Source organism: Larimichthys crocea, chromosome III (assembly GCF_000972845.2).
Source record: "Larimichthys crocea isolate SSNF chromosome III, L_crocea_2.0, whole genome shotgun sequence".
NCBI lineage: Eukaryota > Metazoa > Chordata > Actinopteri > Sciaenidae > Larimichthys > Larimichthys crocea.
The window spans coordinates 21,165,826-21,174,973 of record NC_040013.1 but is presented as its reverse complement, the minus strand read 5'-3'; the positions used below and the strand labels follow the sequence as shown (position 1 = coordinate 21,174,973).

Genomic DNA, 9,148 nt, shown 5'->3' with positions numbered 1-9,148 from the left:
TCTTATATAGAGAGCTGCAACCTCTGATAAATCTACTGTTAGTATGTATGGGGACCATGTTGTCTGTTGTCTAATGTCTATTAATGTTCTTATCTAGTGTATTGTCTTGTTTTGTTCTGCATGTGCACAGGCTCCCTCAATAAGCTTTAGATAGCTTCTACAGGAGATCTGATTCACACACAGATATATAATCTTCTTTTCTTTTTAAGTTTAAATAATGACAGTTACTGGATATCAATATGTGTGTGAATAAAGAATAAAGAAAGAAAGAAAGAAAGAAAGAAAGAAAGAAAGAAAGAAAGTATTCATTTGGTTGCAATCTGCAAATTCACCACTAGGTACCGCTAAATCCTACACACTGGACCTTTAAGGCTTTAAGAGTTGCACATAATCAACAGTATGGCCACTTTGATTGACAGGTAGGTGCAGTTACAGGTGCACCCAGGCGTCCTGCAGCCCGCCTCATGTCCACTGATGATCCATGTCTTTGCTGATATTTAGATTAGCCGGGAGGTGGAAGATGTAGCACAGCTAAAGTCAAAGCGGCGATTTGGAAACTTATGGGTGACATGCTCTGTCCATTCTTTACACTGTTAGTGTTTATCTTTGAGTTTGTCCTTTCTGGGCTACTGTTCCTTCAAAAAGTGAAGTTTATAATTGCAAACAACCAAAAACCTGTCACCAAAGTAAAGGTTCAGAAAGGACAAAACACCAAACACTGGCTCTACATTGGACCTTTCACAACCACCAAAATAACTAGTACTACTTTTAAGTGTTTTTTTTTTGTTATTGAAATTAAAATGAATTTAAGAATTGAAGTTCAAGCATACAGTATATACTGTATATACAGTAAACATAAAAAAAAATTATCTGGTTAGATGTTGTTGTATCTTCAACTATTTGCCTCCCTCTGGTGGTGAGCAGAAATGCATGTGAGTGATTTACTTATCCAAAATAATTAGATTACTAAGTACAGATGCAAGATTTTACTTTCAGAGGCCTGACATTTTTGTATTTAAAATCCTTTTTCTTTTATTTTTATTTCAAGCAATATTCTAATTTTCTGAGTTTATGAATTTGAGGTTTTATGAAGCTGCAAGTCCTAATCAGCAAAACAAAAACAAAAAAAAGCTTGAAATATCTCACTTTCAAATCAAAATCAGATTTTATTTGTAAAGCCCAAAGTCACAAAGTACATTTGCCTCGGAGGGCTTTACAATCTGTACAGGGAGTGACACCCTCTGTCCTTAGACCCTCGGTTCGAGTGAGGAAAAACTTGCCCACAAAAAAAGGTGGAAGAAGAAACCTCAGGAAGAGCCACAGAAGATTTCATTTCATTTAACATATTCATCCTCCTGCAGCCAGGTTTCATTGAAACAAACTAAATCAATATCATAATCAGATATTAATTCATTGAGGACAGGGACCTGATATTCAATAGTCCACATTTAATTATCTTATTTTTGGACTGTTGGAGATGTTGATTTAATTTTTATGAAGTTTTTATGATGAACTCCTCTTCTGTTTGTTTTTATCTTTAAATAATGGGACAGACACAGTCTCTATAATAAAGGACTGGGTGGGCAGCTGCTCTAATGTAATGAGTCTATAAAATGTGTTGGTTTCACCTTTTATGTTGAATTGCCTGAATAAAACAACTATTACAATGATTCTAATTTTAGTAGTACCTGTAATTCTTTTAATTTCTAAGAAGAAATCAGCGGATTCACAGACACAGGTGGTTTTATCTGGACATGCAGGGGGCAGCACAGCTCTGACATGCGCATACACTGTCTGCTGTTTCTTCCGTAGCATGTGAGTTAGCACCACACCAAATCCTCTCTGTGCATCACTCTTTTGTGGGGTCATTCACACCCTCATAAGAGTTATATCAAATTAATATTAAGATGTCTACACGGCTCACTCTCAGGGCTTTTGTAAACGAGCGACTGACAGCTGCTGCCGAGGAAATATTTCAAGTGTTTGAACGAACAATCGCAAAATATGAAGAAGAAGCTTCGAGCAGCAAACAGGAGATTGACCGTCTCAGAGGTCTGTGCGTGTCCGGGCAGCAAACAGGTGTGTGCAGCTCGTTACCTGTCTGTCAGTGTCAGAGCACACCTGAGCCTGGAGGTGTGTCAGCGTGCACAGGACGTCTCTGTTCACTTACATCTATGTTGCATGTTAATATGTTTGTCATGACTCTGAACACTCTCTGGTGATGAAACTAGTGATTGTTTGTCATAATTTAGTTGTTTGTTTGTTTTTAGTTTCAGGTAAAAATTTGACATATTCAAAATATATATTCAAATCCAAATTAATTTGATGTGTCATTCAAATCGAAGAGATTAAACTGATGAAATGTATCATAAAAATAAAATAATAATATAAAATATTTAGAAAAATTAAAGCAATGTATTATTAATATCTTGTTGTTTGTGAAAATAAATAACAAGTGCAGCATAATTTACTGATTAATCTAAGGGTATAAATTCTGACTAACAAAATATATAATAAAAATAATAATAATAATAATAATATGATAAAATATTTTTAGAAAATTAAAGCAATGTATAATAATTAAATATCTTGTTTTTGTTGATCGATAAATAATAATATTAGTAATAATAATAAAAAAATATTTATATAGCTCCTTTCAAAGTCAGTTACAAAGTGCTTGAAAAACAATAACTCAATAAAAATTAGAATAAAAAGATCAAATAATGCTCTTTTTATAAAAGAGTTTGCCATCCTGATCTCCTCTCTTCGATCTATCTGTCTAAATCTCGACCAGGAATGAAGCATCTGAGGACGAAGGGCCACAAAGATCGGCTAAATAACTCGCAGCAAGGCCTCTCAGGGCTTTATAAGTAATCAATAAAATCTTGAAATAAACTCTGTAGCCCATGTAAGTCAGCCAGAGTCGGTGTGATGTGATCATGTTTCTCTGTCCAAGGCAAACTTCTAGCAGCAGAGTTGTGGATGAGCTGGAGACAAAAGAGAATTTTTTTTTTTTTTTTACTTTTATGTCAAAGAGCAACAAATTACAGTAATCTAGCCGACTGGTTATGAATGCATGAATGATGATTTCCAGATTCACACTCTTCAGGGTGTGCCCGAGCAGAAGACAAGTCGTTATAACTCTTAAAATCCACATGTGATGACTGAAAACCTTATGTGGTTAAAAGAGAAGCATCCAAAATCTAGAAGTGTAATATCAAAACAAGGTCAAAAACTGGATAAGAACTGGAATAAAGGAATAAGAATATGAAAGATGTGGAAGTTTTAAATCCTTTATTTATTCTTTTTTTTTTTACCAGACTTCTCTCAGTCGTCCTTCTGTAAAGAGGAAACGCCCCCTGAGCAGCAAGAGCTGAGGGACGCAGAGCCTCGACACATAAAGGAGGAAGATCATGAAGTCTGGGCCTGTCAGCAACAAGAAGAAGAAGAAGAAGAAGAGCATGTTGAAGAGTTTAGAGCTGATGTGTCATACCTACCTCATTTATCTGACTGGGAGAGAAATGAGCAGGAGGACACAAAACCGCCTTTAAAACCGAGGAGCAGCGAGGAAAGCGAGGAGCAGTTTCAGGAGACTAGAGCGGTACAGCTCGTTCTACCTCTTGCTTCAACTTCACAAACTCTGATCCGAAGGGGATGGGAAAACAAAAGACCCGATGCAAGTTTTACAGATGATACACAGACAGACCAAAGTCAGAGCGCCGTTATCATTTCCACCGAGTTATCACATTTGAATTCAGTTGCACCTAATTATCGCTGCCACCTCTGCGATAAATCGTTTTCCTCCGACCATCACTTGATCAATCATGCTTCCCGCCTGCACTCAAAGGAAGCAGACGTCCTCTGTGCCGTCTGTGGACAGACCTTAGAGTCCACCGAAAGTCTCAACACGCACCTTAAATCACACAAACGCTCAAAATGCTGCCACGTGTGCGGCAAACACTTCAACAGCACGACCGCGCTGGCTGAACACATGGCCAGGCACGCCGGGGTGAAGCTGCATCGCTGTCACGTTTGTGGAAAAGAGTGCAGCCGCAAAGGAGATTTAAAGATACACATGAGGATTCACACGGGCGAGAAGCCTTTCTGCTGCTCGTACTGTCTCAAAAGCTTCACCCACAGCGGACATTTGAAGAAGCACATGAGAAGCCACACAGGAGAGAGGCCGCACCAGTGCGAGGTCTGCGGCAGAGGGTTTCTACAGAGCACACACCTGAAATACCACCTAGGGACTCACGCTCAGAAACGTAAAAAGTGCTAAAGCGTCGACTTAGTTGTCAAAAAAAAAGTTCAGTCTTGAGATTTTAAGAGCAGCTCGCGATAACATGATTAGTAACATGTATGTTCGGTGCAGGAACAGTAAATCTGAGGCAAGGTTTACCACATATGTGCCATTTTGTTCCTTTTAGGTAGAAGAATCTACACCAGCGGTCCCCAAACACAGGGCCGCAGACCGGTACTGGTTCATTTGTCATTTGCTAACAGTCCACACAGAAGGAGTGAATAAAAAAATATTTTATTGATTATCAGAGTCTGAAAGATGTTTTATTTTGAAAAATGACCAGATACATCCGTCATTCAGTTTGTTTCAGGGCTTCCATTAATTCAGGGTAATGGTGAGTTGTATTTTTTATGCACCCTATATTTGTTTTTATGCTGGTTTATCTTTGTTTCTTCGTCATATTTATCCTCCGGTCCGTATAAATGAAACAGGTTGGGGGCCGCTGTGCTGCTGGCAGTCATTAACAGTCATTGAAATACTCAGTTAACCTGTAGTAAGACACACTTTTTCAGGTTTTCTGCAGCTGACGTGCTTTCTGCTTCTTCTTCAGCAGCAGCTTGTCTGATAGTTAGTTAATTTTGCAATGACACACACGTAGGTGTGGGGGGTATGCGGCTCCATCTTCCCATTTCTACACGCTGCAACAAGTGGTCCTCAATGTATGGGGCAGTGTTGGAATAAAAGGGGGTGGATGGACATGTCCGGGTTGATGACTTGGTAGGTTTTGTATCTTGTTCCTTTATTAGAGCGTATTTTCACAATCATGTCTGCACGATCTCTCTCAATGTGGTCTTGGTCATCCATCAAGTCCTTTAGGTATGAATCCATGACCTTGTTTTCCTTTCTTGTCATTTCAAGAACAAACCATAAGGGGTCATCTTGGATACCCTGCCGCTTGCACTGGAGGGAGCCCTGCCTCCACCAGGAAAATAAGGTTTGGTGTGGTAGACCTCACCCCTAATAAAGATTTCACCCCAGTCATATAAAGATTCAACAGACTTTAAGGGAATTTTTAGCTGAGACTCGCACCCATATAAAACAGCTGATGAAAAAGCAAACACTTTTAATTTAGCACAAAATGGAACATCATAATTAGTTAATAGAAAAATTATCAGTTTGTTTAAGTGCTTCATTTTATCAAGAGATTTTCGGGCATGCCATAACTGTTGCAGTGCCTTACTATAAATGAGTTCAGTTGAATAGGTTGCCTGTCCTTGTGTCCTTGTTTTATCTTCTTTAACCACCATGCCATATTCTTCACAGTATTTTTCCAAAACTTTCAGTTTCCCGGTCGGCTTTTCTCTGGATGTTGCAAGGACAACAGTGTCATCATTAAAACATGCAGCCACTTCAGAAATCCATCATCTCCACGCTGTTGTTTAATCTGTCTAAGAAGCCTATCGACAAACATTGCAAACAGGATGTGGGAGATCCTTGTCTTAAACAGATAGTAGATGTTATTGTGGTGGAGCCCAAGATACTTGTAGTAACATTGTACATTGACATCAAAGCTAAAATCATAGTAAAACCACACCCCAAACTTTTTAACACTCGGTACAGTTTACTCTGTCGTAAGCCTTAGAAAAATCTATAAAAGCAATCTCACACAAGCCTGAGTGCTACAATATGTTCAGTGCAGCTTCTCTGTGGCTGGGCTCCTGCTTGCTCCCGAGATGACTTATACCAGGCCATCAACAGATTATTTAGCACATAGTCATACAACTTTGCAACACTATCGATCACACTTATCCCCTGATAGTTATCACATTTCAGGGGATTACCTTTCTTAAATAACATGATCAATCTAGCAGGGGTCCAGCTTAGTGAGTAGCCAGATACAAAAATCCTTTTCCTGGCTTCAACTGATGGTCGATCACATGTTGGACTTCTGCTAGTGTAATAGGGTGGTCTAATAGAGGCATGTGCACATTATAGTCTTCTACATGTGGTGGGATTTCTCCCTCACCAGGAGGGGGATTTAACAGCCTTTCCAGATGTTCCTGCAAGTAAACTTCAGATTGCATCTCTTGGTTAGGGGTTGAGGAAAACTCTCCTTTCTAATCAATTGCCCACCATAACATTCTAGTATCACTACTCTCTAATATGCGTTGCCAACGTTCATACCCCTGGGGTTGTTAAGGTGATACAAGAAAAAAAACTGTTTGTATTCTCTACTCTTTAAATGGCGATGCTTTATTTAACAGGTCTGAGAGTTTCTATGTATGTGTACAAATTAGAGAGAAACATGGGCGTTCACAGCCCGGCCTTCACTCGCCAAGTGCATCAACAAGCCTTGGCCACCCATGCCCCTGTCACCAGTTCTCTTTTGATAGGTACTGACCACTGCAGACAGGGAACACTCCACAAGAGCTGCAGGTTTAGGGATGTTCTGACCAAGTTGTTGTCAACGTCACACAAATCTTCCCATTTTTCTTGCTTCTAAATCAACTTCGAGGACAAAATGTTCACTTTGTTCCTAATATATCTAACCCAGTGACACGTCATGATCATGAGATAATGTTATTCACTTCACCTGTCAGTGATCATAATATTATGGTTAACTGGTGAATGTTGAATTGTATGCTTGCCAACCTGCACTGTACTGACTCTATTTGAATCTCTATGTTGTACTAATGAATTAGAATTAATTAATTAAGTTAGTTGCTAACTTTGTTTGCTGTTCAAGTTGGGTAATACTGCTCTGTGAGTTTGACACTAGAACTCTGCGTTTATTACCACTAAATATGAAAAATATTAATTTATTAGAGCTTTAATATCCATAGAAGTTCACTATGACAACCTTTTTCTCATTTTATTTGTCGTCTTATTATCGGCAGTGTTTCAGTGGGGTTAATTCACATCTGTATTTAGAGCTGTATGTTTGGGATCGGATCGGCCACAATGCATGTTTGTGCCGAGATGATTACTAGTGGGACAAGGATTGTGGTGGTTACGCAACATGAACTTCTGGGCAGAAACAAACTCATGAATCACTAAAAACAATATAAACATGTTTCCTGACGTTTTTCTTTGGCTTCAACCAAACTCACCCCAAGTTAGTTTTTTGGTTTAGGATTGTGAAAAAGCACCTTGTAAACACAAAGTTTTACACTCAAACCTTGTCAGTTGAGACGCAGATTTGGACTGACAGATATTTGCCATGCCCATTTACAACATGTAGGAGAGTGAACATAAATCTGCAGCTGATTAGCTAAATAAGAGTTATGAGAGGCCAGATTCCTCTGATATTCCCGAAGTCTCTTGCAGTATGAAGAAACTTCCAGAGTCTTCCAAGCCATTATCCAGCTTCTGGCCTCCTGCGTTGATGTTCCTGCCAGTGAGCAGGCCAGAGAAAGTGAGTTTCATACTTTGTTGTTCACTTTAACACTGATAGAGGCATCTTTGTCCAGCTGGTATTTGACTGCAATGTGTGCTGTTGCTGTCAGCAAGCCAGGTTGCATGTGTGTGTAAGATCAAGTCGAGGTTAAAGCTTAACTTTAACAGCCCCTTATTTAGCATTTATAAGCATAAAGTGTTTATTAATGAACACTATTTTGTCATCATTCATTATTTTAATGCACCACAGGATGAGTTAAGCTGCTGATAACTACTTTAAATAATCTGCTTGTTTGGAAGATGTTTTACCAGTAGGTGGCACTGCAGGAGCCTTTTTTATCCAGTCATCCTTCAAGACAGTGAGGTTTTTTCTTAAAACATTATATTTTTGGTCATTTGACTGTGTTTTTATCACACCACTCAACCGTTAAAAAGTATTTGTAAGTTACTGACAAAGTACAACATTGTTATCATGACATTTGGAACATTTTGTACAACCCTGACTCAAAATATTTGTTTAAAATCAGAACGGATGTTTATCAGTTCGAAGATTGAACATCTTGTCTTTGGTCAAAAATGGGTTTTGTTTTCAGTTGTGTTTTTACAAGGGGTCCACAAACTTTAAAATCAGGGTTGTACGATCAGTGTCTGAAGCAGCCAAGTGAATATTACTGCGAGTCAAAATCTACAGAAGCTAGGATTTTCTGCTGAATTCATCAGGGAGCAGATCCTTTGCTGATCAAAGATTTTATTTGAACTTACTTTTTCACTCTAATAGAAAATGCAGCTGCAAGATTGCATTCACACAGTCACCAGATTTTGAGCCAGTCATCCATGATGTTTTGGTCTAATCACCGGACCATAAAGGGCCTAAAAAGCTCAACTTGGATCACTCCCAGGTGGCCTGAAAGTCTCACACAGAACAGGAGCTCATTCAGGAATCTCTGTGTTGGGAAGCCGCTTCAGGCGATTCAGATTTTAGATTGTAAAGCTAAAGAGCTAATCGGGCATCAGTGACCCTCAAGACTAAAACCAACTACCCTAATCTGGTTATGTAACCCCCACCCCCTGAATCCTTGGAAACAGGTTCCCACATGTCTAGCCATAATGGGGATTCAGTCACTGAAATCTGTAACCTCAGCTGGTCTGATCTGTTTAAATCACTGCTAAATCATCGAACAAACTACCTGCTACACCATACTGTATACTGCTCTGTGTGTTCCCTCAGTGGTATTTGACCCAGACTTTGGCTACTTGAGAATATTGGCCCACTTTTCTGAAAAAGAAAAATGAGGGCAAGAGGTTAATCTTCTGTGAAGTTAAATTATGTGAAAGTTACTCAAGCGAACTGGGGGGATTTTCTTTATGTGGGTCAGACTGTGTCTCAAGAGGGGAGGAAAGAGGTTATGTTGGCAATGTTTCTGTTAGTGTATGTAGGGTGTGTGAAACATTTAAAAAAAATTCATTCCCTAGCAATCAACAGGAATTCATCTGACCCTCGGTTGCATAACT

The 9,148-nt window shown here is 39.1% G+C and overlaps 1 protein-coding gene across 1 annotated transcript; it reads left to right on the top strand.

Moving 5' to 3' along the window:
- The first annotated feature begins 1,780 nt into the window (after positions 1-1,780).
- On the top strand, positions 1,781-4,542 carry LOC104931182 (zinc finger protein 135). Its single transcript, XM_010746127.3, has 2 exons — positions 1,781-2,079; positions 3,321-4,542. The coding sequence occupies exons 1-2, from the start codon at positions 1,908-1,910 to the stop codon at positions 4,277-4,279; spliced, it is 1,131 nt and encodes a 376-aa protein (XP_010744429.3). The 5' UTR covers positions 1,781-1,907; the 3' UTR covers positions 4,280-4,542.
- The last annotated feature ends 4,606 nt before the right edge of the window (positions 4,543-9,148 follow it).

Bases quoted from the DNA above. Each gene is read 5' to 3' on its own strand.
- LOC104931182 (XM_010746127.3), top strand. From the start codon at position 1,908: ATGTCTACACGGCTCACTCTCAGGGCTTTTGTAAACGAGCGACTGACA. The intron at 2,080-3,320 runs GTGTGTGCAGCT...TTTTTTTACCAG, and splicing joins CGTGTCCGGGCAGCAAACAG to ACTTCTCTCAGTCGTCCTTC.